This window comes from Zonotrichia leucophrys, unplaced genomic scaffold, assembly GCF_028769735.1.
Source record: "Zonotrichia leucophrys gambelii isolate GWCS_2022_RI unplaced genomic scaffold, RI_Zleu_2.0 Scaffold_100_160040, whole genome shotgun sequence".
NCBI classification, from domain to species: domain Eukaryota; kingdom Metazoa; phylum Chordata; class Aves; order Passeriformes; family Passerellidae; genus Zonotrichia; species Zonotrichia leucophrys.
The window spans coordinates 77,920-103,219 of NW_026992305.1; the positions used below are offsets into that span (position 1 = coordinate 77,920).

The 25,300-nt window shown below is 57.7% G+C and overlaps 2 protein-coding genes across 2 annotated transcripts in view; both read left to right on the forward strand.

Annotated features, from left to right (window-relative positions):
- The window catches only part of SYNGAP1 (synaptic Ras GTPase activating protein 1), a 63,269-nt gene extending 58,122 nt beyond the window's left edge, over nt 1–5,147 (forward strand). The window contains exon 19 of the mRNA XM_064737731.1: nt 4,426–5,147. Coding sequence (XP_064593801.1) covers nt 4,426–4,573 — 148 coding nt within the window. The 3' untranslated portion in view covers nt 4,574–5,147. The remainder of the gene's footprint in view (nt 1–4,425) is intronic.
- A 4,181-nt stretch (nt 5,148–9,328) lies between these two features.
- On the forward strand, nt 9,329–22,092 carry LOC135460797 (uncharacterized). Its single transcript, XM_064737721.1, has 4 exons — nt 9,329–9,445; nt 17,632–18,606; nt 19,088–20,092; nt 20,511–22,092. The coding sequence occupies exons 1-4, from the start codon at nt 9,431–9,433 to the stop codon at nt 20,847–20,849; spliced, it is 2,334 nt and encodes a 777-aa protein (XP_064593791.1). The 5' UTR covers nt 9,329–9,430; the 3' UTR covers nt 20,850–22,092.
- The last annotated feature ends 3,208 nt before the right edge of the window (nt 22,093–25,300 follow it).

Consider the following 25,300-nt stretch of genomic DNA (forward strand, 5'->3'; position numbering starts at 1 on the left):
GATCTGTGTCCAGTTGTCCCAACATTGGGCTGATCCTTCCCATGTCTCCCCGTGTCCCTCCCATGTCCTTCAGGCACACTGGGGACACGGATCCAGGTGTCCCCAAGGGACATTGGGGACCACTGGGGACATGGATCTGGAATGTCCCCAAGTGCTCTGCTGGCCCCAAGGGACACTGGGGACACTTCATGAGTGTCCCCATGTCCCCACGTCCCTCCTGTGTCACTCAGGGACATTGGGGACCACTGGGGACATGGATCCAGATGTCCCCAAGAGCCTCTCGTGTCCCCAGGGGACACTGGGAACCCTTGGGGACATGGATCTGGAATGTCCCCAAGCGCTCTGCTGGCCCCAGGGGACACTGGGGACACTTCACGGGTGTCCCCATGTCCTGCCCATGTCCCCATGTCCTTCAGGCACATTGGGGACCCTTGGGGACACGGATCAAGGTGTCCCCAAGGGACGTTGGGGACCACTGGGGACACAGATCTGGAATGTCCCCATGTCCCTCCAGTGTCCCCATGTCCCTCATGGGCACTTGGGACTCCCTGGGGACACAGATCCAGGTGTCCCCATGTCCCTCCCGTGTCCCTCAGGCACACTGGGGACCCTTGGGGACACAGATCCAAGATGTCCCCAAAGCCCTCCTGTGTCCCTCAGGGGCATTGGGGACACAGATCTGGGTGTCCCCATGTCTCTCTTGTGTCCCCATGTCCCTCAGGGACAATGGGGACCCTTGGGGACACAGATCCAGGTGTCCCCAAGACCTTTTTCTGTCCCCAAGGGGACACTGGGGACCCTTGGAGACATGGATCTGGAGTGTCCCCATGTCCCTGAGGGACACTGGGGAGGGACTCCTTGGGGACACAGATCCAGTTGTCCCCAAGGGACATTGGGGACCACTGGGGACACAGATCTGGAATGTCCCCATGTCCCTCCCGTGTCCCTCAGGCACATTGGGGACCCTTGGGGACACAGATCCAAGATGTCCCCAAGGCCCTCCTGTGTCCCTAAGGGACATTGGGAACCCCTGGGGACATGGATCTGGAGTGTCACCATGTCCCTCATGGGCACTGGGGATTCCTTGGGGACACAGATCCAGGTGTCCCCAAGACCCTTTGCTGTCCCCAAGGGACACTGGGGTCACAGATCCGGATGTCCCCATGTCCCTCCTGTGTGCCCATGTCCCTGCCACGTCCCTCAGGGACATTGGGAAGCCTTGGGGACACTTGGGGACACAAATCCAAGATGTCCCCAAGACCCTCCTGTGTCCCCATGTCCTTCAGGGCACGAGGGACCCCTTGGGGACACAGATCAGGGTGTCCCCGTGTCCCTCCTGTGTCCCCATGTCCCTCAGGACCCCATGGGGACACCACCCCTGGTGTCCCCGTGTCCCTCCTGTGTCCCCATGTCCCTTGGGGACATGGCTTCAGGTGTCCCCACATCCCCCTGTCCCATGCCCTGGCTGTCCCATGTCCCCGGGACAGGCCAGTGTCCACATCCCCTGGTTTTCCCCTGTGTCCCCCCGGGGACATGGACCGAGGTGTCCCAATGTCCCTCCTGGTGTCCTCCTGTCCCTGCCGTGTCCCTCCCGTGTCACCTGGGCACACGGATCCAGGTGTCCCCTTGTCCCTTCTGTGTCCCCATGTCCTTTAGAGACATGGGGAACCCCTTGGGGACACTGTCCCAGGTGTCCCTTTGTCCCTCCTGATGTCCCCATGTCCTTCCTGGTGTCCCCATGTCCTTTGTGGACACTGGGGACCCTTTGGGGACACTGGGGACCCTTTGGGGACACCACACCAAGTGTCCCCATGTCCCTTGTGGACACTGAGGACCTCTTGGGGACACCACCCCTGGTGTCCCCATGTCCTTTGTGGACACTGGGGACCCTTTGGGGACACTGGGAACCCCTTGGGGACACGAACTCCCCAGTGTCCCCATGTCCCTCAGGTGGCCCCATGTCCCTTCTGGTGTCCCCATGTCCTTTGTGGTCCACTGGGGACCCTTTGGGGACACTGGGGACCCTTTGGGGACACCACCCCAGGTGTCCCCATGTCCCTCCAGGTGTCCCCATTTTCCCTCCAGGTGTCCCCATGTCCCTTCTGGTGTCCCCATGTCCCTTAAGGACACTGGGGACCCTTTGGGGACACCACCCCAGGTGTCCCCATGTCCCTTAGGGACACTGGGGAACCTCTGGGGACACTGAGGACCTTCGGGGACACCACCCCAGGTGTCCCCATGTCCCTCCTGGTGTCCCCATGTCCCTTGTGGACAATGAGGACCTTCGGGGACACCACCCCAGGTGTCCCCATGTCCCCTCAGGTGCCACCACCGGCCCTGTCCCCACCCCCTGGAGGTGCCACCATTGTCCCCACGGTTTGGGGGGGGTTTGGGGTGGGGTTGTCACCAAATGTCCCCCAGCGCTGGCGCCGCGTCACCGTCACCATCCTCGTGTCTTGTGTCTGTCCCCATCTCACCGGGGGGGAGGTGACACCCGTGTCCGTGTGCCATGTCCTGTCACCAGGGTGGGTGGGGACACTGCGGGGGTTGGGGGACAGTTTGGGGGGGGTTGGGACAGTTTGGGGGGGTTGGGGACAGTTTGGGGGGGGGTTGGGACAGTTTGGGGGGTTGGGGACATTTCAGGGGGTTGGGGACAATTGAGGCAGCACCAGGACAATTGGGGGGTGGGGACAATTCTAGGTGGGGGTGGGGACAATTTTGGGGGTGAATCTCCTCCGTTTTGGGGACAAACCGAGGGGGTCCCGCCTTCAATTTTTGGGGTTAATTTTGGGGTGAAACTTTCAGGGTCGGGGTTAACTTTAGGGGTTCAGGGTCAACTTTAGGGTTATTTTTAGGGGGTCACGGTTAATTTTAGGGGTTTAGGGTTAATTTTAGAGTTTAGGGTTATTTTTAGGAGATTGGGGTTAATTTTAAGGGGTCGGGGTTAATTTTAGGGGGTCAGGGTTATTTTGAGGGTTAGGGCTAATTTTAGGAGTTCAGGGTTAATTTTAGAGTTAATTTTAGAGGGTCAGGGTTAACTTTAGAGTTAATTTTAGGGGGTCAGGGTTAACTTTAGGGTTAATTTTAGGGGGTCAGGGTTAATTTTAAGGAGTCGGGGTTGATTTTAGGGGCCAGGGTTAATTTGAGGGGTTCAGGGTTATTTTTAGGGGATCAGGGTTAATTTTAAAGGGTCAGGGTTAATTTTAAGGCTAGGGTATTTAGGTTCAGGGTTATTAGGTGGTTTAATTGAGGGTTCAGGTTAATTTTGCGGTTAATTTAGGAGGTCAGGTTAATTTAAGACTCGTGTTGATTTTAGGGTCAGGTTAATTGAGGGTCAGTTTTTAGGTTCAGGGTTAATTTTAGGGGTTCGGGGTTAATTTTAGGGTTAATTTGAGGGGTTCAGGGTTAACTTTAGGGGTTCAGGGTTAATTTCAGGGGTTTAGGGTTAACTGTAGTGTTAATTTTAAGGGGTTAGGGTAAATTTTAGGGGGTCGGGGTTGAATTTAGGGTGTCAGGGCTAATTTTAAGGTTAATTTGAGGGGGTCGGGGTTAACTTCAGAGGGTCAGGGTTAATTTTAGGGGGTCAGGGTTAACTTTAGGGGTTCAGGGTTAATTTTAGGGGTTCAGGGTTAACTTTAGGGTTAATTTGAGGGGTTCAGGGTTAATTTTAGGGGTTCGGGGTTAATTTTAGGGTTAATTTGAGGGGGTCAGGGTTAATTTGAGGGGTTCAGGGTTAACTTTAGGGGTTCAGGGTTAACTTTAGGTTAATTTGAGGGGGTCAGGGTTAACTTTAGGGGTTCAGGGTTAATTTGAGGGGTTCAGGGTTAATTTTAGGGGGTCAGGGTTAATTTTAGGGGGTCAGGGTTATTTTTAGGGTTAATTTGAGGGGGTCGGGGTTAACTTCAGAGGGTCAGGGTTAATTTTAGGGGGTCAGGGTTAACTTTAGGGGTTCAGGGTTAATTTTAGGGGTTCGGGGTTAATTTTAGGGTTAACTTTAGGGGATCAGGGTTAACTTTAGGGTTAATTTGAGGGGGTCAGAGTTAATTTTAGGGGTTCAGGGTTAATTTTAGGGTTGATTTTACGGGGTCAGGTTAACTTTAGGGTTCAGGTTAATTTTAGAGGTTCGGGTTAATTTTAGGTAATTCGAGGGGTCAGGTTAATTTAGGGGTCAGGGTTAATTTGAGGGGTTCGGGGTGAACTCCGGGGCCGGTCAGGGATGGTTTTTGGGTGCATTCGCGTTGATTTTGGGGCCGCCCCGAGGGCCCCGCGCCGGTGCCGCAGGTGAGTGAGCCCCGCCCGGGGTGGGGCGGGGGACGCTCGGGGACACTCGGGGACAATCAGGGGACACTGAGGGGACACTCGGGGGACACCGAGGGCGGCGCTGGCCGGGGCGGGGGGGTGAATGAGCCCCCTCGGTGCCTTGCAGGAGAGGCAGCTTTCCGCCGTGGGTGCAGCAGACCCGGGTGTGATTTGGGGGGCCGGGGGGGTCCCCGGGCGGCCCCCGCCTCCGCCCCCGCCACCCCCGATCACGGCCAACGGCTGCGAGCGGCGCGGCCCCGCTGCTGAGCACTGACCCCCGCCCCGGGGGTCGCCGGGACCCCCCCCCTCAAACCAAACCGCACCCGCACCCCCCCTTGAGTCCCCCCGAAACCCCCCCAGCCCTGGGGGAAAAAAGGGGGAAAGGGGAGGGCGGGGGGGAGGGGGGAACACCCGGAGACCCCCGGGGTGAGGAGGAGGAGGAGGAGGAGGAGGAGGAGGAGGCGAGGGGGGCTCGCGTTTGGGGGGGGGTCTCTGTCACGCGAGGAATTCGGGGGGGTTTGCGCGAGGAATTTTTTGGGGGGGGTCCTCGTGCAGCAGATCCTCGTGCAAAGGGCTCCTCGCGCGGGGAAACGGGGGGGGCGGGACAGGAATTGGGGGTCCCCGTGCGACAATTTGGGGTCCCCGTGTGAGAATTTGGGGTCCCCGTGTGAGAAATTGGGATCCTCGTGTGAGAATTTTGGGGTCCCCACGTGAGAATTTGGGGTCCCCGTTTGAGAACTTGGAGTCCCCGTGTGGATTTTGGGGCCCCCGTTCAGGAATTGGGGTCCCCGTGTGACGATTTGGGGGTCCCCATGTCAGGAATTTGGGGTCCCCATTCCCGGAATTGGGGTCCCCGTGTAGGAATTGGGGTCCCGCGGAGAATTTTGGGTCCCCCGCGACAATTTTGGGGTCCCCGTTCCAGGAATTGGGGTCCCCGTGTAAGAATTTGGGGTTCCCCGTGTGAGGAATTGGGGGTCCCCATGTGAGAATTTTGGGGGTCCCCGTGTGAGGATTTTGGGGATCCCTTGTGAGGATTTGGTTGGGGGATCCCGTTGCGAGGATTTGGGGTCCCTCGTGCAAGCGGGTCCCATAGCGATTTGCCCATGCACCCTCGTGTCACCAAGAGGAATTTGGGGGGTCCTCGTGTGCCAGAGCCCCCCGAGTGTCACCAAGAGGAATTTGGGGGGTCCTCGTGTGCCAGAGCCCCCCGAGTGTCACCCAGAGGAATTTGGGGGGCTCCGAGTGGCACCGGGGCCAGCCCAGCCCTCGTGTGAGGGTCCCGAGTGCCACCAGCTCCTCGTGTCACCAAGAGCCCCCCGAGTGCCACCACATCCTCGTGTCACCAAGAGGAACAGGGGGGTCCTCGTGCAAGAGCCCCCCGAGTGCCACCAGCTCCTCGTGCCACCAAAAGCTCCTTGGGTGCCACCAGCTCCTCAAGTGCCACCAGCTTCTCGTGTCACCAAGAGCTCCCCAAGTGCCACCAGCTCCTCGTGTCACCAGGACCTCGTGCAGGAGAAATTGGGGGGGGGGTCTTTGTGCCACCAAGAGATCCCCGAGTGCCACCAGGCCTGGCCCGGCGGGTCCCTGGTGTCACCGGGGTCTGTCTGCCACCGGGACCCCCCTGAGCACCGGGACCCCCGAATTTCACCGTCCTCGTGCACCGGGACCCCCCCTCAGGACCCTCGAGTTTCCCTCCCCCCTCGGGACCACCAGAGACCCCCCCCCCCCATCAATCAGCGCCGTCACCGAGCACCGGGACCCCCCCCTCGAGCATTGACCCCCTCATTGTGCACCGGGACCACCGGAAACGCCCTCCCCGAATCACCGAGACCACCGGACCCCCCCTCAAACATCGCCAGCCTCGGGCACCGGGATCACCGGAGATGCCCCCGAATCAGCGAGCACCGGGACCCCCCCTCCGTGCACGGGGACCACCAGAGACCCCCCCCAAATCACCGAGCACCGGCACCACCGGAGACCCCCCCGAATCACCGAGCACCGGGACCCCCCCCGTGCACCGCCCCCCCCTCGTGCACCAGCACTGGGACTGGACCCTCCTCGAGCACCGGGACCCCCCCCGTGCATTGACCCCCCCTCACTGAGCACCGGGACTGGGACTGGACCCCCCCTTGAAACCCGGGACCCCCCCGGGCACCGGGACCCCCCCCGGGCAGCGCCACCCCCGAGCACCGGGACTGGGACCGGACCCCCCCTCGTGTACCGACCCCTCCCCGAGCACCGGGCCCGGACCCCCCTTTGTGCCCCCCCACCCATCACGGGGGTTCCGCCCCCTCCCCTTTGACCCCCCCGGGAACAGCACCGGGACTGGGGGGGGCCCAGAGCGGGACTGGGGGGGCTCCGAGCGCTGGGGGGGCACAGGGGGGACCCCAGCACCGGGGGGGTCCCTTGGGGCTCAATCCTGTGACCCCTCCCGTTATCAGCCGGGACCCCCGTTATCACCAGGGCCCCCCCCCCAATTTACCGGGACCCCCCCATTCACCGCCTCCTCCCGTTCACCGACACTCCCAAAGCGCTGGGAGCCCCCCAGTCCATGAGACCCCCCCAGTGCGCCAGGACCCCCCACTCACCGCCCCTCCCCCATCCATGGGACCCCCGCCTCACCGCCCCACACTCACCAGGACCCCGCAATCCATGGGACCCCCCCACACTCACCAGATCCCCCCAATCCATGGGATCCCCCCACACTCACCGGACTCCCCCACACTCACCAGACCCCGCCCCCCACTTCGGCACCCCCGAGCACCCCTCCCATTGATTGAACCCCCTGAAACGCCCCCAGCCCCTCCCCCCTCGGCCCCTCCGAGCCCCCGGCCCGCGTTGGGCCCCGCCGGGGCCGGGCTGGCTCCACCCCCCGGGGCCCCCCCGAGCCCCCAGGACCCCCCGAGCCCCCCCGGTGGGGCCGGGCTGGCTCCACCCCCCCGGGGCCGCCGCTGAGCGGAGCCTTTCAATAAACGCCGATCCGTCTTGTAGCCACGCCCACAGCAGGGCGGGGCCGAGCGCCGCGGCCAATGGGGAGCGGGTGAACGGGAGGGTTAGAAAGGACAATGAATGGGAGCGTGGGAAAAGGGGCGGGGCCCCGTAAGCACCGGCCAATGGAGAGCTGAGGAGGCGTGGCCTGGGATTGAGCGGGAAGGGGCCGGCAAGGAATGGGGGCGTGGAAAGGGGGCGGGGCCCCGGGAGAGGCTGCCAATGGAGAGCGGAGGGGGCGTGGCCTGAGTTTGGGCGGGTAGGGGCCGGCAAGGAGTGGGGGTGAAATTACCCCGAAATTACCCCAAAAAACCCAAATGCCCCCAAACTCCGGTCAAGGACCACGAAATACTCCAAAAATACCCCAAAATTGCCAAAAAAAAAAAATCGAAACTCCAGTCAGGGACCATATAATGACCCCAAATCCCCACAAAATTGCCCCACATCCAATCAGGGAGGCTCAAATTCATGTAGGAACGCCCAGATTTACTCGGGATGCTCAACACCCAGTCGGAACCACCTAAAATCTTCTCAGGACCCCTTAAAATCCCCCCCAGATTCCTGCAGGGCCCTCCCAAAATCCCCCCTCAAATCCTCTCAGAGCCCCAATTCTCCATAGCGGCCCCCCCCAAATCTCCACAAACCCCTCCAGGGCCCTCAATTCTCCCTCAGATTCCCTCTAATCCCCTCATATCCCCTCAGCACCCCCAAACCCCCGCACAACCCTCCTAAACTCCCTCAGGAGCCCCCGTTCTCCCTCAGGAACACCTAAAACCCGCTCAGGATCCCCCGTTTCCCCTCAGAACCCTACAAAACCTCCCAGATCCCCTCAGGATTCCCCAAAATCCTTCATGACCCCTCAGGATTCCCAGATCCCCTCAGGACCCACAGTTATCCCTCAGGAACAACCAAAACCCCTCAGGATCCCCCACATGTCCTCAGGACCCCAAATTCTCCCTCATGACACACCAATCCTCCTCAGATCCCCCCAAATCCCCTCAGGACCCTGCAAATCTCCTCAGGACCCCTCACATCACTTCAGGACGCCCCAGTCGCACTCAGAACCCCCCAAATCCCCTCACGACCCCAGATTCTACCTTCGGACCCTCCAAACCCCCTCAGGACCCCCAATTTCTCGTCAGGACCCCAAATTCTCCCTCATGATACCCCGGTCCCCCTCAGATCCCCCCAAATCCCCTAAGGACCTCCCAAATCCCCTCAGGACCTCCCCAGTCCCCCTCAGAATCCCTGAAATCCCCTCAGGACGCTCGGTTATCCCTCAGGACCCCACAAATCTCAAGACTCCCCAAATCCCCTCAGAACCCCTCACATCCCCTCAGGAACCCCCCAGTCCCTTTCAGAATCCCACAAATCCCCTCACGACCCCGGATTCTCCCTCCGGACCCTCCAAACCCCCTCAGGACCCCCCAAATCCCCTCACATCTCCTCAGCCCTCCCCAATCCCCTCATAATCCCCCCAACCCCCTCCTCACCGCCCCCCCCGCTCCCGGTGCTGACCGCGGTCGCTGTCGCCCATCCCGCGCTGCCGGGGGGGGGTCCCGGGGCTCTCTCGGCGCCCCCAAATTCCCGCCCTGTCCCCGCCTCCCGCGGCCTCAGCCCCGCTCCGCCGCCGCTGGGCGCCGCAGGGACCACAATGCCCACAATGCACCGCGGCTCTGCCGGAAGCGGCCGCCCGACACCGCCGCGGGAGAGACCTATAGACAGGCGCGGCTCCTGATTATTCCGCGCGGCTTTTGGCGCGGCTTTTGGCGCTTCTCGCCAGAGGTCTCGCGAGAGAAGCAGGACGCCAATTTCAGTGACGGCAACTCTGTGGGCTCCTAAATGCGGCCGGGAACGGCAGAATCCGCCTGGAAATGGCGAGATGGAGCCTAAATCCCCTGGGGATGGAGACTAAACCCCCTGGAATGGAGCCAAAGCAGCCACCCATGCATTGGAGCGGTACCGGAAAGGGCGGGCGGTGACGTCACCTCGCCTGGGCCCGCCCCTCACTTCTTGGCGCTCTTCGCGCAGCGGCTCCGCCTTTCCCGCGCGCGCTGCCAGCTGGGCGGTTTCTGCGCCTGGACCGGCGCCTGTGCCGGGACTCGTTCGCCACCCGAGTGTCCCCAAGTTGTCCCCAGTGACAATGGAGGCCAAAGAGGTGCGACAGGAAAGGGGACACGGGGGGTACCCGGCCGGTAGCGGGGATAATGGGGGAGAAGGGACAGTGGGGGGTGGCGGGAGGGGACAGGGGGTCGCAAAGGGGACAGGCGGGAGTGTCGCCGTTACGGCGTGGCGACCTGGTTCGGAGTCCGGCACACTGACCCAAAGCCCAGCGTCACTCGCTCCACATGCTACAGACACCAACGTGGTGGACACCAAATGGTGTTTATTGGGGGGGGTGTCAGGGGTTTATAATGGCTTGGGCAGTCAGCGTCATTTCCTTCTGCTCATGTCCGGCTGGGTGCGGCCGGGCACGGAGCAAGGGTCTGACTGCGGGGGGGGGGGGGGGGCTTCCTATCTAACCGTACAGCCCGAATTCTTCCGCACGCTTGTCCCTGACTCTCCACATTTCCCCCCCCCCCATCGTGATTAGTAAAAATCTTACAAAGCTATGAAATGTAGAGGTTACAAAATTTCATGGGTTAGTAGAATTAGTGTAAAATTGCAAGTGTGTTAGTAACTGGCACGCCTTAAAGTAATTGTCGGCACTCGAGAAACAAAATGTTAGCCGTTTCTAAATGCCTTTTAACGAATAGCACCAGTTTGTTTAATATGCAAGGCCCGAAGATTAGGGTTAGTAGGATTATAGTGACTGGGCCTATTAGGGTAGGAATCAGGGTGGTGAGCCATGGGGACTGGTTGAACCATGACTTGAACCAGCCCTGTTGAGCTTCTCTATCCACTTTTCTTAGGTTTAGCCGATTTCTCAGTTCGGTGATGGAGTCAATGACGACTCCGGTGTGGTCTGCATAAAAGCAGCATTCCTCTTTCAAGGCGGCGCACAGGCCTCCTTGCTGCATGTACAAGAGGTCCAGTCCTCGCCTGTTTTGGAGGACAACCTCTGAGAGCGAGGAAAGGGATTTTTCTAGGGAAGAAATGGATTTCTCGATCCTCTGCAAGTCCTCGTCGACAGTCATCTGCAGTTGTGCCAGTCCCTGATGTTGTGTTGCCAGGGCCGAGATGCCTGTGGCAGCGCCGGTAGCTCCTAAACCGAGGAGCATTGTGATGGTGATGCTCCTCGGTTTAGGATGATGGTGATGTTATCACTTCTCGTTTGTGGAGCCGGTCGGGTTCCTCGAACAAGCGGTACACCTCTTCTTCCTGGCGGTACAGGACTCTGGGGACAATTAGAACTTGGACACAAAAGTCAGTAGAATTATTGAATTTGTCAAGGAGTACACATGGGCTTACCCCGGATCGTTGACAGACCCACATTCCCGATGCAGCTGGGATCACCCACCGGAACTTCCCCCCCTTAAGTCTGACAAATTCCCGGCAGGCGTTGCCCATCTGCCTTGCCAAGGTTGCATTGCCAAAGCATTTGCCCTGGCCCACAACCTGACTTAGGGCAGTGCCTCTCCGGGGGCTGTCCCGTCTGCATTGGCGTGGATTGTCTGACTTTGAGAGGATGAATGGGAGATCGAAGGCAACACCTTCGTAAAAAGGGGGTTGTGCATCATAGCATAACCAGCATGACTCTGTGAGGTTCGGGTTGGATGTGTTTAACGATAAGAAGGTAGCATTTAACACGCTTAAGAATGGATTGGAGAGGGATGGTTTGGCTAAGAGATCGGATGGGGAGGCTAGTTTCGACATCTGTGTTTTGTGGCTAGAACTGCCCTTAGCTGCGATCCCCTTCCTGGGTCTACTCATTGCAAGAATCGGATTGGGTCCGACTGATTGGGATATTGGAGCTGGGAGTCTGATAATTTGTACGTTCGCCCAGATGTAGCGACGAGTGAGATGAACATACGCTGTCCACACTTTGCCCGTGGCCCAGGCATCATGGGTCGGCTGCAGGATTGTCATCAGCCTGTGCAGGTGTGCTGTTTCCAGCCTCCAGGCGCAAGCGCATACCCCCTCCCTATCATATTTTGGTTCGATACAGCCGTGCGGAGTATACTTAATTTGCAGGAACTTATCAGGCTGTTGTGGGGTCCATCTATTGCTTACCACAATAGTTTCACACCCCCAATATCCACAATATCCATACCCTGGGTTGGAAGCAGGGCACCAGTAGATCCCAAACACTGTTGTCTCCTGAAATCTGGGGTGCCCTGTATGCAAGGGAAAAATGTCTTTTAATCTGAACTCGAAAGATGGGGTGTCGGCTGTAACCATTTCTTTGATGGCCCCCTCACCTGAGAGATGGCGTAGAACCCACCTGAATGGCTGGTGAGGGTAATGTGTTGTGTCTGCCTGTCCTCCACCTGCTAACCCTAGAAACAAGATCACACAGAGATACCGTTGCTGCTTTGATTTTGATGGTGCGAGCTTCTCAGGTGATGTCTGGTCGCTTGATGGCATCTCTCTCTTTCCTGGTAGTGGGGCGTATGGGTTGCGGGGACATCCAAAGATCCAGTCCTGCAAAGTCTCACAATTCTCATGAATTTCACTTTGAAGGTCTGGTTTAATAGATTTGAGTGGACACCATTTAACATCCCCATCTTTTTTAATGGCCACATACCCCCGCCCCGTGAGCACTAGTCTCCAGCCCTGTTCCCACTCCCCTAGTTCGTTTTTGATCACAACCTGTGGGCCTTCCTCTAGTGCTCGAGTGGCCCAGTGTCTCTGGGCTGGACTGTTTGTTTCATCCCCCCTAGGGAATGGATTTAATGCTAGCAGCGCGGTTGCCAGTATGCCCGCCTGGTCACTCGGGGGAATGGCATTGGTGAAGCCTTCTGCCTTTGCTAATACTTCCAGCTTAATTTTCAGAGTCTGGTTTGCTCTTTCGACGATGGCTTGTCTGGTGCTGTTGTATGGGATGCCATGCACCAAGGCAATGCTCCATTTTGAGACGAATGCTTGGACCGTCTTTGAGATGAAGTTTGAGCCGTTGTCTGTTTTGATTTGTTTTGGCACTCCAAGCCATGCCATGGCTGTCAGCCAATGTTGGATGGTCGCTTTGGAATCGGTCTTGAGATGCTGTGTGGCCACAATCATGCTGCTGTACATATCTACGGTAACTGTGAGCCACGCTCGGGGTCTCAACAGCTGGCATTGTGTAAAGTCTGTCTGCCATATTTCAGAGGCTTTGAGGCCTCTGGGGTTGACGCCACTCGACCACAGTGGTGACTTCTGGCAGTGGGGGCACGTGGCGACGACGTGCTTTGCGTCCGCGGTAGAAATCCCGCACTTTTTCGCAAGCGCTTTAGCTCAAATGTGAAAGGATTCGTGCAACTGACGAGCTTCTTTCAGTGTCCATACGCCCTTTGTGGCGGCGTCAGCCTTGTCGTTGCCAATTTGGTAGAATCCTTTGATCGGGTCATGGCTGTTGACGTGGATGACTGATACGGTGCCTTTCCGTGAATAGAGTGCTTCCTCCAGCATCGTTGCCACTGTGGACACTGACACACCTTGTCTGGACATGGCTAGGCAGATCTTGGCCACAAATATGGAGTCAGTCACAACGTCAAGGTGTTCTTCTGGGAACAGTCCGCACGCTAGCACTACGGCTGCTGCTTCAAGCTGTTGGGTCGAAAGCGTGGGGTCGGTTGTCTTGACACGTTGCCACTGTTCTCCTGACTGCCATACTGCCGCTGCGGTGCAGGTCTGCGATGGTGCGTCCGTGAAGATGGTTGGTCCTGCCCAAGACGGTCGGTCGATTACCTTTGGTGGGAGGTCAAGGTCGATGACCGCGAGCAGCTGAGTCCAAGGGGGTTTTACTGAGTAGCGAATCTCTCCTCCAAAGCCTGCAAGGGCCATGGCTAGATATTCAGATATTGTTGTTGACTGCGTGGAGAGCTGTTTGCAAAAGGGCAAGTATATCTTGGAAGGCTCGATGCTCAGATGTCTTAGGGCGAGTTTCCTGCCTTTCATGATGAGGCTGCTGAGGCACTCGACTCCCGGGGAAAAGGCACGCGACGGTTTCCCCAAGACCACCCATAGTATTGGTTGGGCCTTGTCAGGGGGTCCTTGGGCTAAGGCTCCCCCTCCCCCCTTTTTTGTAAAGTGGACATACAGATCAACTGGAGCACTTGAGTCCCATCTGGTGAGCACGCTCTCTCACATCTGACGTTCGATGAAGTTGAGCGAGCTTATCGCTCCCGGTGTCAGGGTTTTCTGCTCCCATGGGTTCTTCCCTTTCAAGAGGTCATTTAGAGGGTCCATGACCTCAGGAGGAATCAGGACGATGTTGCGGAGCCACTGTAAGGACCCTACCAGCTGCTGCACGTCGTGGAGCGTCTTGATGTCCCAGCGGGTTTTCATTTGGGGAGGAGTTATGTAGGAGCTTGTGATTCCCACTTCTAGGAAGGTCACGCATGGTCCCTTTTTTATTTTCGCTACCTCGAAGCCATTTGTCTTTAAGGTCTCGGAGATGGTTGATACCAGCTGGTCCACTTGTCTTGTTGATAGCGTGGCGATCAGGACGTCGTCCATGTACTGCACGATGGTCACAGTTGGATTGCTCTGCCGGACTGGTGCTAGTGCTCAGTCCACTGTGATCTGGCAGATGGTGGGGGAGTTGACCATCCCTTGTGGAAGCATCCTCCATTGGAAACGTAGGTTGGGCCGCTGGCTATTTGGGAAGACGATGGAGAAGGCGAAACGCTCCTTGTCGTCTTCGTGCAGGGGAATAGAAAAGAAGCAGCCTTTGATGTCGAGCACTGCACAGGGTTGTCCTCTCAGTATCATCGAGTTCATGGGCAGCAAAGTTTGCACGGGGCCCATAGGCTGGATTCTCTTGTTCACTTCCCGCAGGTCGTGCAGGAGATGAAAGCCCTCACCAGACCATTTAGGTATTACGAAGATCGGGGTATTCCATGGGCTGGTGGAGGGTTCTATATGATTCTTGTGTAACTCATGGCTAACTAGCTCAAGGAGAGCAGTCATTCGAGGCTTGGACAAGGGCCACTGCTCGATCCACACCGGATCGACTGATTTCCAAGTCAGCTTGATGGGCAATGGCGGGTATGCGACAGTGGCCCTTAGAATAAATTTGTCACCCTAACAAAGGGCATCCCTCCCCAACAAGGGTGGGCAATCCGACATAACATATGTAATGAGGGTGATAGTTCTTCCTGGTCTTCTCTCGGTGCAGAGGGTTATTGCTACTGGTTGGGTGCTTTGGCGGGCTCGAGACAGCCCTCCAATTCCGCCCACCATGGGGGCTTCTTCTAGCTTCCATGGTAGAGGCCAGTGTATGTCTGGGATGACGGTGACATCTGATCCTGTGTCCACCCAAAGGGGAAGGCAGATGGCCGAGTCATCGGAGCTGTTGTGGAGACGACACGCTGCCCACACGATCAGTGGGTGCTTGCCCACCTTCGCGGCGAAGGCCACCCATGGGTCTCGTTCCCACGCTTTCATGGCCAAAGCCACCCAGGGGCCTCGCCCCCAGGGAGCTGTTCTTGGTATTCCTGAGGTGCAGATGGGTTTGATTGAGCCATTGGCTGGGCGACAAAGTTGGTCATTCCCTGAGGGGGTGGTGGTGGGCATGAGAGCCCTGTGCCCCATTGGGGGTTGCTGTAGCTGGGCCGCTGTATGTTCCAGGTGGGAGAAAGCTGGATACGGCCCAGCTGCCCCCTCCCTCTCCCGTTTCCCTGAGGCCTGGATCTGCATTCCTTAGCTAAATGCCCCTTCCTTCCACATGCCCAGCATGGTCCCCTGAGTCTCCCATGGCGTGGTGGAGCAGCTGCTGGTGGGCGTCCTGGCTGGGGGCAGTTTACTGCCAAGTGGCCAGCCTGGCCACACTTAAGGCATGCCATCACACTGGTTATTGCAGTGTGAACTGCTGCTTGGATGGGAGCCAGGTGTTCTTCCTTTGTAACGTGCCTGATCATGGTTGCTGTATTAGACCCAGGTGGCAGTGACCTTAAAATGTCCTTGGTGGCTGAGTTGCATTGCTGGCGCAGGCAGTCTGCCAGCACGGGACCCTTCGCCTCTGAGGGTAACGCAGAGGAATCTAATGCTGCCTGAAGGCGGTCCACAAACTGAGTGAAGCTCTCACTCTCACTCTGCTAAATTTATAGTGGACCATGGCGATGGTCTGGCTATTACTTTGGAAGCAACACGGATGGCTTCTCGGGCAGCATGGGTTGTTGTCATAACCTCATGAGCCCGCAAGCCCTCAGCCTGCGCCTGGGGGGTGATCATAGTGGGGTCTGTGCCCATTAGCCTCTGTATGCTGGAGCCGTGCAGTGGATGGTCAGCTCCGGCTACCAAAGCTAGCTGCTTTACACAGCTGTCCTCCCATTCCTGTTTAAAAACGATCATCCCCGCCCCGTCGAAAATCAGCCTGCAAGTCTGCTTAATATCAAAAGGTAGCATGTCATCCCCTCCAAAAACGCTGTCAATTAGTGTGGAAACCATGGCAGAATTAATTCCCCTGTGTGCAATCGCTTTAATAATTGCCTGTACGTCTTTCGGATTTACCGGGGAATAGGTCCTTTGGTTTTTGCCTGCCCCCCCCACCCGGACCGGAAACACCAGTGTCGCCGACGGAGCCCATTCTGCACACGCTATTTTTATTTTCCACCAGTCTGTAAGCGGGGTTCGATCTTTCTCTGATAACCCCTTCACCCACGTGGGAGTGCTGTGGCTGGTGACCTTATATGCCGCTGCTCTCTTTCTGTTAAAGCTAGAATCCGAGTCGGAACCCCCTGATCCCCTCTTGAGCTTGGAGCTCAAGTCCAAGTCCGAGCCAGAAGTCAACTGGCCGGATTTCCGTGTCAAGAAGTCAACAGCCACATTTCCGTGCTGTTTTCTCAGGCTCCAACCCCACCCCTTCCTGTGGGGGTTGGGCCATTCCCTCTCCCTGGGGTCCCCCCGCCTCCTGCTGGGGGAGGTCCTTGCCCTATAAGGACCTAATGTGAACTGAGCGCTCTGATTGGTCTTACGCTCCTCCGCGGGGGCCGCCCCTTCTCCCCGCTCACCCGCGCATGCGTTGTTAAGCAGGCTGACTGCATTTCCGCCCCCCGCCTCCTCCTTTCCGCCCTGAACACGCGGTTCGGCGCCATTTTCAAATGCATAGGGTGGGGGGGCGTTTTTATTGATCCCTACGGCGTCCGACCATCCGGCCGTGTTCCGCGCCTCCTCCGCGAGCCCCTGCCAAAACGCCCGCGCGTGTTCCCCCCCTCTGACGGTAAGTCAGTCTGCTCGGGGGAATCCGGCATTCGCGGTTCCGTGCCACCGATCTGATCAAAATCCTCCGCGGTCTGCGTTGCCGCGCCCACCCCCAGCTGCGGCGTGGCTAATAAACAAGTTCGTGCGGCTTTCCAGGTTTCTTGCTCTTGTCGAGCTTTTTACAGAGCCAGGATAACTCTGCCCCATGATTTTAGGGCTTTCCTTGAGCCTGAGGACATGGTTTCCTCGGCCAGAGCCTTTGTACAATTATCCCAAGCCTCCGGATGGAGGATGTCTGTCGGGCTTTCTGTGGCCACAAGCTTAATCAGTCTCGGTAATGCAAGACATAGGTCTTTAAGCTTACACTCAATACCCCATTGCGCATGCATCTGACTTACGACCTTCGCTAAGGCCTCTATGCTCCTCGCTGGTCCGGGGGGTCCTCCCTGCTGCACTAGGCCAGCTGTGCAGCTGCCGGTCCCCTGTCCAGGCGAAATCCCGTTACCTGAGCTCCCACCCGGGTTTCGGCACCAGATGTCGCCGTTACGGCGTGGCAACCTGGTTCGGAGTCTGGCACGGTGACCCAAACCCCAGGATCACTCGGTCCATATGCTCCTGACACCAACGTGGTGGACAGCAAATGGTGTTTATTGGGGAGTGTCAGGGGTTTATAATGGCTTGGGCAGTCAGTGTCATTTCCTTCTGCTCATGTCCGGCTGGGTGCGGCCGGGCACGGAGCAAAGGTCTGACTGCAGGGTGGGGGGGGGCTTCCTATCTAACAGTACAGCCCGAGATCTTTGGCACGCTTGTCCCTGACTCTCCACACGGGAGTGGCAGAAAGGGGGCAGGTGACAGAGGGGTGGAAGGGGGGGTACGAGAGGAGGTGGTGAAAGGGGGCAGTGGGGAACAGTGGAGGTGGCAGAGGGCACAAGGGGGTGACAAAGGGACAGAGGGAACAGCAGAGCCCTCCAGGGAGGGGACCCTGGGAGGGCACAGGGGCTACCCCAGGAGGCCACAAGTGCCACCAGGTCCCTGACACCTCCCCTGTCCCCTCCCCAGCTGTTCCTGGTCCTGCTGCAGCCACAGGTCACTGTGGTTGCCATCCTGGGTGAGCTGCCGGACACCCTGCCCACACGGGACGAGATGCCGCTCAGGTCCCTAGAGTACCTGCACTTGAAGCTGGTGGACTTCAGCGGGAAGCTCAGCGGCACCATGAAGTGCAATGATGACACCTGGTGGCACCGTGATGTCACCTCCAACAATAAAGCCCCTCCTGCCTCCCTGAGCCAGGCTCTGGCCGCCTATGAGAACACCCCATGGACCACCTGGGACCATGTGAAAATGGAGGCCTGGCACATGCTGGGGTCGGCGGATAAGCGGCTGGAGAACTGGGCTGAGCTGGCCAGGGCAGCCCCTGTGCTCCTCAGCAGCTGCAGGGATTTGGCCGCCGAAGTCACCTCTCTGGAGGCCACTGCCTGGGCCAGGGAGCAGCCGGACGAGAATGCCTGGTTTTGGGCAGCTCAGAAAAACATGGTGGAGCTGGGTCAGGCCCGTGGCAAGGATGAGGAGGCCGAGGTTTTGGCCACGTGGGAAGCCCAGGTGAGGGAACAGGCCATGGTGGCTGCCAGCGTTGCAACAAGGGCCACCAAGGTGAGAGAGCGGGTGGAGGAGGCCCTGGGGCTGCTGGAGCGCTTGGTGGCCGCGTGTGACGAAGCCACCGTGTTCCCCCGGGAGCTGCAGCGCCTGCTCAGGGACATCGAGGCTACCCTGGAAGGGACAAATGAGGCGTCCCCTGATGTCCCCGAGGGCTTGGTGGCCAAGGTGGCTGTGGTTGAGCGGCTGTGGGAGGCCAACGCCCGCCTGGCCAAGGATCACCTGCTGGGGACACTTCAAGATATCAAGTTCTTTTTCACTACTGGTCCCGACCGCCACAATGCCTGTGGTGTGGCCGAGCGATGCCAAAGAGCCATCGAGGACATCCCAAGGCTCCTTCAACCTCCGGAGCGTCCCCAGACCATCCCCAGAGTGTCCCAAGTGAGTGTGGAGCTCCAAGAGGTGTGGATGGGGGGTAGGTGGAAGGGGGAGAGGCAGACAGAGTGGACACTGGTGGGGAGGGGGCAATTATTGGGGATGGAAGCCACATGGGGGTGGTGGGAGGGGACAGGGGGTCGCAAAGGGGACAGGAGGGAGTGGCTGGAAACGAGGGAGGTGACAGGGGAGGGGACACAAGGGAGGAGGGTGCAGTGGGGAATGGGGGGGACATAGTGGGGAGGGGGACCCTGGGGCTGGCAGTGGTGGCAAAGGGGACAGCAGTGGGAGCGGGGGGGTGGCAAAGTGGACAGCAAGAGGGCAGGGGCTGGGAGGGGCTACAAGGGGAGGGGCAGGGGGTGTCAGGGAGATCAAGAGGCTGACAAAGAGATGTACGAGACAAAGGGGAGCCCTGGGGGACAGGGGGCCAGCCCAAGAGGCTGTAAGTGCCACCAGGTCCCTGAAACCTCCCCTGTCCCCTCCCCAGTTGTCCCCAGCCCTGCTGCAGCCACAGGTCACTGTGGTGGCCATCCTGGGTGAGCTGCTGGACACCCTGCCCAGGTGGGACGAGATGCCACTCAAGTCCCTAGAGTACCTGCACTTGAAGCTGGTGCACTTCTGCAGGAAGCTCGGGGGCACCACGGAGTTCATTGATGACACCTGGTGGCACCGCGATGCCACCTCAAACAATGAAGCCCGTCCCGCCTCCCTGAGCCGAGCTCTGGCCGCCTACGAGAACACCCCATGGACCACCTGGGACTGTGTGAAAATGGTGGCCAGCCACTGGCTGGAGTCAGTGAATAAGTGCCTGGAGAGCAGCGCTGAGCTGGGCAGGAAGGCCACTGAGCTCCTCAACATCTGCAGGGATTTGGCCACTAAGGCGGCCACCAAGGCAGCCGCCGCCACTGCCTTGGCCAGGGAGCTGCTGGCCCTGGCTGCCCGTTATAGGACAGCTCAGGAAAACATGGTGGAGCAGGGTCAGGCCCCGGGCGGGGAGGAGGGGGCCCAGGTGGTGGCCAGGTATGAAGCCCAGGCGAGGAGAGAGGCCAGGGTGGCTGCCAGCTGGGCAACAAGAGCCACCATAGTGAGACAGCGGCTGGAGGCGGCCCTGTGGCTGCTGGGGAGCTTGGTGGCCGCGTGTGACAAAGCTGCCACATTCCCCCAGGAGCTGCAGCGCAGGGTTGGGGACATCAAGGATACCCTGAAGGGGACAAATGAGGCATCCCCCAATGTCCCTGAGGACTTGGTGGCCAACGTGGCTGAGGCAGAGCGGCTGTGGGAGGCCAACAACCGCCTGGCCAAGGATCACCTGAGGGGAGTAGTTCAGGACATCACCAAGTTCTACTTCACTGGTGGTTGCACCAGCCCCAGCACCCATGGGGTGGCCGAGCGGTGCCTAAGAGCCATCGAGGACATCCCAAGACTCCTTCAACCTCCGGAGTGTCCCCAGAGCGTCCCCAAGGTGTTCCTAATGAGCATGGAGCTCCAAAAGGTGTGACAGGGATGGGGAAAAAGGGGCAATGGGGGATGGGGGGAGGGGGGTGGCGTGAGAGGATGGAGTCACAAAGGGGACGGGGGGGAGGAGCAGGAAGTGGGGAGGTGATGGGGGAAGGGAACATGGAGGGGGAGGGGCAGCGGGGGATGAGGAGACATGGGAGGGGAGGGACACAGGAGCTGGCGGGGGGTGGCAGAGGGAACAGCAGGGAGTGGCAAGGGCTTCAACTGTGGTGGCAGAGGGTGGCACAGTGGAGAGCAGTGGGATCACTGAGGTGGCAGAGGGGACAGCAGTGGGCGCAGGGGGCAGGGGGCGACAAGCAGGGGACAAAGGGGAACCCGGGAGGGCACAGGGGCTGCCACAGGAGGCCACAAGTGCCACCACGTCACTGACACCTCCCCTGTTCCTTTACCAGCTGTCCTTGACCCTGCTGAAGCACAACGTGCTGAGCCCTTCTGGCATCGCTATTAGAACTCCAATCTTGCTGACACTCCCACCTCCTTGTGCCTGGCCCTGGCCACATGTGAGAATACCGCATGGACCACGTGGGGTGAGAAGGGACCGGGTGACAATGGTGGCCAGCAAGTGGCACAGTTTGATGTCCACGGAGGACAGCTGGGCCCAGCTGACCAGAGAGGCCATCAAGCATCACAGTGTTCTCCCGGGAGCTGCGGCGCGTGGCTGGGCAGATCACAGACACTATAAGGGGGATGGGGGAGCTGTGCTGCAATTTCCGCTTTGGCAGCCAAGGTGACCAAGGCTGAGTGGCTGTGGGTGGCCAGCAGCCTCCTGGCCAGGGACCACTTGGTGGGGGCACTTGGGGACATCCACACCATCTTCAGGTGTGGTGACCCCGATGGCTCCATTGCCCGAGCGATGCCAAAGAGCTGCCAAGGACATCCCGAATCTGCTGCAGGGACAATGATGTCACCAATGTGAGGTCATCAGGGCAGTGACATCATTGGGGACATGGCTGGCATCACCTGTCCTCTTCCCCCACCTCGCCATGTAGGATTTGAAACAAATATAGGAAATTTTCTGGGAATTTTCACTGAAATTGATCCAAATCCTGATGGGAATTCCCAGGGTGGTGTCACTGGGGACACTCAGGGACATTCTGGGGACACTCAGGGACAGGGGTGAATGAGTCCCCTCAAGAGCTTCCAGCTTTTCACTGTGCCTGCAGCAGAGATGGGTTATAAATGACACTAACTGACTTCTGCATTTCTGTATTGGCTTTTCCGCATTGTTACTAATCACCAGCAATTTGATTATGGAGGGGCTTGACAGCTGGTCTGCAAGCAAAGCTGAGTTAAGAGAAGAAATAACAATTGATGGTTTTTGAATGTTTCCATAGCAAGGGAGACGACAAGGTCGTCAGCATGGAAACGGATTAGAAAAGATGTCGCAGACATTTTTTCATAGAAATCCTTTCTTTCACATTTGTCTATCTTCTGGGAAGCAGAGGCCCAGAAGAAAAATGTAAACAATGGTTATCAGCTGCTGTGAAATGTAGCAGGTGTCCCTGTGATTGGCTCATCTTCCATGTGTACCATTAGAGGCCAATCACAGGAGCAGCTCAGGGACAGATTCCCTGGGCAAAGAACTTTGTTATTCATTCTTTCTATGCTATTCTTAGCTTAGCAGCTCTCTGCAACTTCTCTTCTTATTCTTTTTAGTATAGTTATAATGTATTTTATATCATATATGAATAAGTCAAGCCTTCTGATCAAGAAACAAAATTCTCGCCCTTCTCTCACCACAGTGACCGTCTAAGGTCACTGCAATATCTGGTGACCCCTCGTGTCAGAGCAAAAATTAATTTGATAAGACCAGAGGAGCAAAATTGCTGCATTGGGAAAAATCCTGTATGTGTGGCAAGTGATGGTTGCTTTGAAGTTACCACAGAAGTGGATTCAGCCAGGAGTTGCAGAACTGAAGATCCTGATTTGGACAGAGTTCACAGCCAAGGCTGACCACAAGTGAACGTTCTTCTGGACCACCTTCAGGAAGATGTTCGCAGAGCTGGCCGGAGCAAGCTGGACTCTTTCAAAAGGTACTGTTGGCTTTTCCCTTCCTGATGACCCAGCCCTTCGTAGTTTGTGGCGGTTGGTATGGCAGACACATGCCTTGGAAGAAGAGGTTCAGTTCTCCCCTTCAGAGGAGAAACTTATTGCCCTCTGGCAAAAATGGTGTAGAGAAGATGGGTTTTTTCTGTCAGCAACAGATCTCTATGAGTTCTTTCGATGGGCAAAGCTTTTTGGGTTCTTTACTGATGTCCTGTATGCCTTGGATGTTTTTGTCTGGGAGTGCATGAACTCCATTTTCCAGTTCGTCTTGAGCCAGGGACGGGTTTTGCCTTCTATCTACCCAGCATTTATAAAGCTCTTCCCAGTTCTGAAATGCAGAGCAGCTGTTTTTCAATGGATTTCTAACTGCTATGGGCAGGCTCCGTTTCCACCATCCCCAGTGGGAGAAGACCCGGCGGGGGATGAGTGGGGGCTGCCCGGCCCCCCCTGCTTCGCGGCAGGGGGGGGTGAAACTGCGCCGCGCGAAGAAGTTTTTTTTACTCTTTCTCCAGAGCCTGCGCAGACGGAACCTTCTCCTCCCCCCCCTTCTCTCTCTCCGGGGGGATGGGAATGGGCGGTCCCGCTCGAGCCAGCGCCGTTGGTGCCGCCCCTGCCAGCGCTGCGTCCGCCTTCAAGACCCGCCTCACCGGCGCGGCCGCCACTCCAGGCGATCCCGTCTCCGCCTCTCCAGGCGGTCCCGCCCACGGCTTCACAGGCCTCCCCGCCCCTGCCAGCGTGAGAATGCAGAAGAGGCACTTCCTGTGGCTGCTGAGTTGCTAAGCGACGACGACGCGTCTCCAGCTTCCGGCTCAGCGGAGGAGAAGATCTCTCTGGCCCCTCTGCCGCTTCCATCGGCCTCCTCGCCGCCTCAAGCCGAGACGGTCCCTGTTCAGGATGGTGCTGGAGACGGCGCCGAACCTGCGGGACCCTCGGAAAAGCCCACGGCCACTCCTACATCCAGCGAGATTCCCTCCCCGGTTCCGGCTTCCCCCCCGCTGCCTGCACAGGCTGCCCCAGCAGTCCTGCCGTTGTCGGAGGCTGTGTCCTCCGTGTCTGCGTCAGAGACTGCCCTGGAACCGGCGGCTTGTTCAACCTCGGACCATCCCGGACCGGTTGCTGTAGCAGCGGCCCCAGCGGCTGGTCTTCCCTTCCGTGGAGCGGGGGCTGCCCGCCAGCTGACTGGGGGGACAGCCCGTCTCCCTGTGTTTAAGATCAGCATTCTCGGCGGGTCGGGGGTGGTTTTTCGGGGATTGTCCCATGGAGGCTGCCATCTCTGCCGCCTCTCTTGCGCCCTAGTGGTGGGGGGCAGGTGCATCCCGAGAGCTCTGCCTTTGGTCCCCAGCCCGGAGCAGGTGGGGATGATGCCATGAAGCAGATGGAAGACAAACCTGATGCATTTGCATTGCAGGGGAAGAGGGCACAGATGGAGGAGACCATAGCTGGTTTGCTGTGGGAAACAAACATCTCCAGACCCTAGATGGGATTTCTGGGGAAGGCTTCTATTTCCCTGCTGCTGGCATGTCTCAGTGGTTTTGGGGAAAGGAAGCGTGTCCCCACCTGTGCTGCCATTGTACTGGCAGCAGGGTGCAGGCCTGTGGGAATGCAGGGCCTGCCTCATGAGTTTGGCCTGGGCCGTTGGGCTCAGGAGGTTTTTGGGCCAGGGCCAGCATTTGGCCTCTTGGTGTTTCTGGGGGTTGAGGTTTCTCCTACTGGTCCTGGTCCCCCTTTGTGGGCCAGTTTTGGGGTTCCTGGTCCATCATGGGCCAGGGCCCCCAGGGCCTTTCCTTCTCTGGCACTGCTCTGCTCTGCTACTGCTCTTTTCATTTTCGATCAAAAAAAAAAAAAAAAAATTAAAATTAAATAAAAAAGATTGAAAATAGCGGGCAGCAGCTCTGAAGCTCTGAAGCATTGAAGGGCCAGAAAGGGACATTCCAAAGTTGTTCAAATTGTTTGAAATTGTTGTAGGATTGTCAATGGTTTTTTGATAACTATTGATGGGACTCTTTTGCAGCAAGTCTGTTTTCAGGACCAAAAAGGACTCTCAGATGTCCAAAAGAAACAACTTCAGCTCTTGGACTGTTCCTGAAACCCAGCTGCTTGGACTTGAATTCTCTTTGCATTGTTTTTTGAGTTTTCCTATATTGTAGGATTGTTTTAGTGATTTGTTAGTATTGTGTATTTTACAGGTGAAGACATTTCCTGTTCATTTCACATCAGCATTTTTCTTTTAATTTATACAATTTAGAAAGGTGAGATGTCGCAGACATTTTTTTCGTAGAAATCCTTTCTTTTACATTTGTCCATCTTCTGGGAAGCAGAGCCCCAGAAAAAGAGTGTAAACAATTGTTATCAGCTGTTGTGAAATGTAGCAGGTGATCCTGTGATTGGCTCATCTTCCATGTGTACCATTAAAGGCCAATCACAGAAGCAGCTCAGGGACAGATTCCCTGGACACAGAACTTTGTTATTCATTCTTTCTATGCTATTCTTAGCTTAGCAGCTCTCTGCAACTTCTCTTCTTATTCTTTTTAGTATAGTTATAATGTATTATATATCATATATGAATAAATCAAGCCTTCTGATCAAGAAACAAGATTCTCGTCCTTCTCTCACCCCAGTGACCGTCTAAGGTCACTGCAATGACAGAGTGGTGAAAGGGGGAGACAACAGGAAGTGGCGGAGGGGCAGAGGGATCGGGGTGGTGACAAAGGGAGAGAGGGGACAGCAGAGCCCTCCAGGGAGGGGACAAAGGGGACCACAGGAAGGGACAGGGCCACCCCAGGAGGCCACAAGTGCCACCAGATCCCTGACACCTCCCCTGTCCCCTCCCCAGCTGTCCCCGGCCCTGCTGCAGCCACAGGTCACCGTGGTGGCCACCCTGGGTGAGCTGCTGGACACCGTGCCCAGGGAGGATGAGGAGATGATGGTGCTGCTTGAGTCCCCAAGGTGCCTGTACAGTGAACTGGTGGGCATCACCTCGGAGTTCCATGGCACCCTGTGTGCCACTGATGACACCTGGTGGCACTGCAATAACTCCTCTGAGGGTGAACCTCCTATGTCCTTTAGCCAGGCCCTGGCTGCCTACAGGAGCACCCCAGGGACCACCTGGTTCCATGTGAGAATGGCAGCCAGGAAG

Excerpts from the sequence above, each read along its gene's own strand:
- LOC135460797 (XM_064737721.1), top strand. Across the intron at positions 18,607-19,087 it reads CCATCCCCAGAGTGTCCCAA|TTGTCCCCAGCCCTGCTGCA; the intron begins GTGAGTGTGGAG and ends TCCCCTCCCCAG. Across the intron at positions 20,093-20,510 it reads TGAGCATGGAGCTCCAAAAG|CTGTCCTTGACCCTGCTGAA; the intron begins GTGTGACAGGGA and ends TTCCTTTACCAG.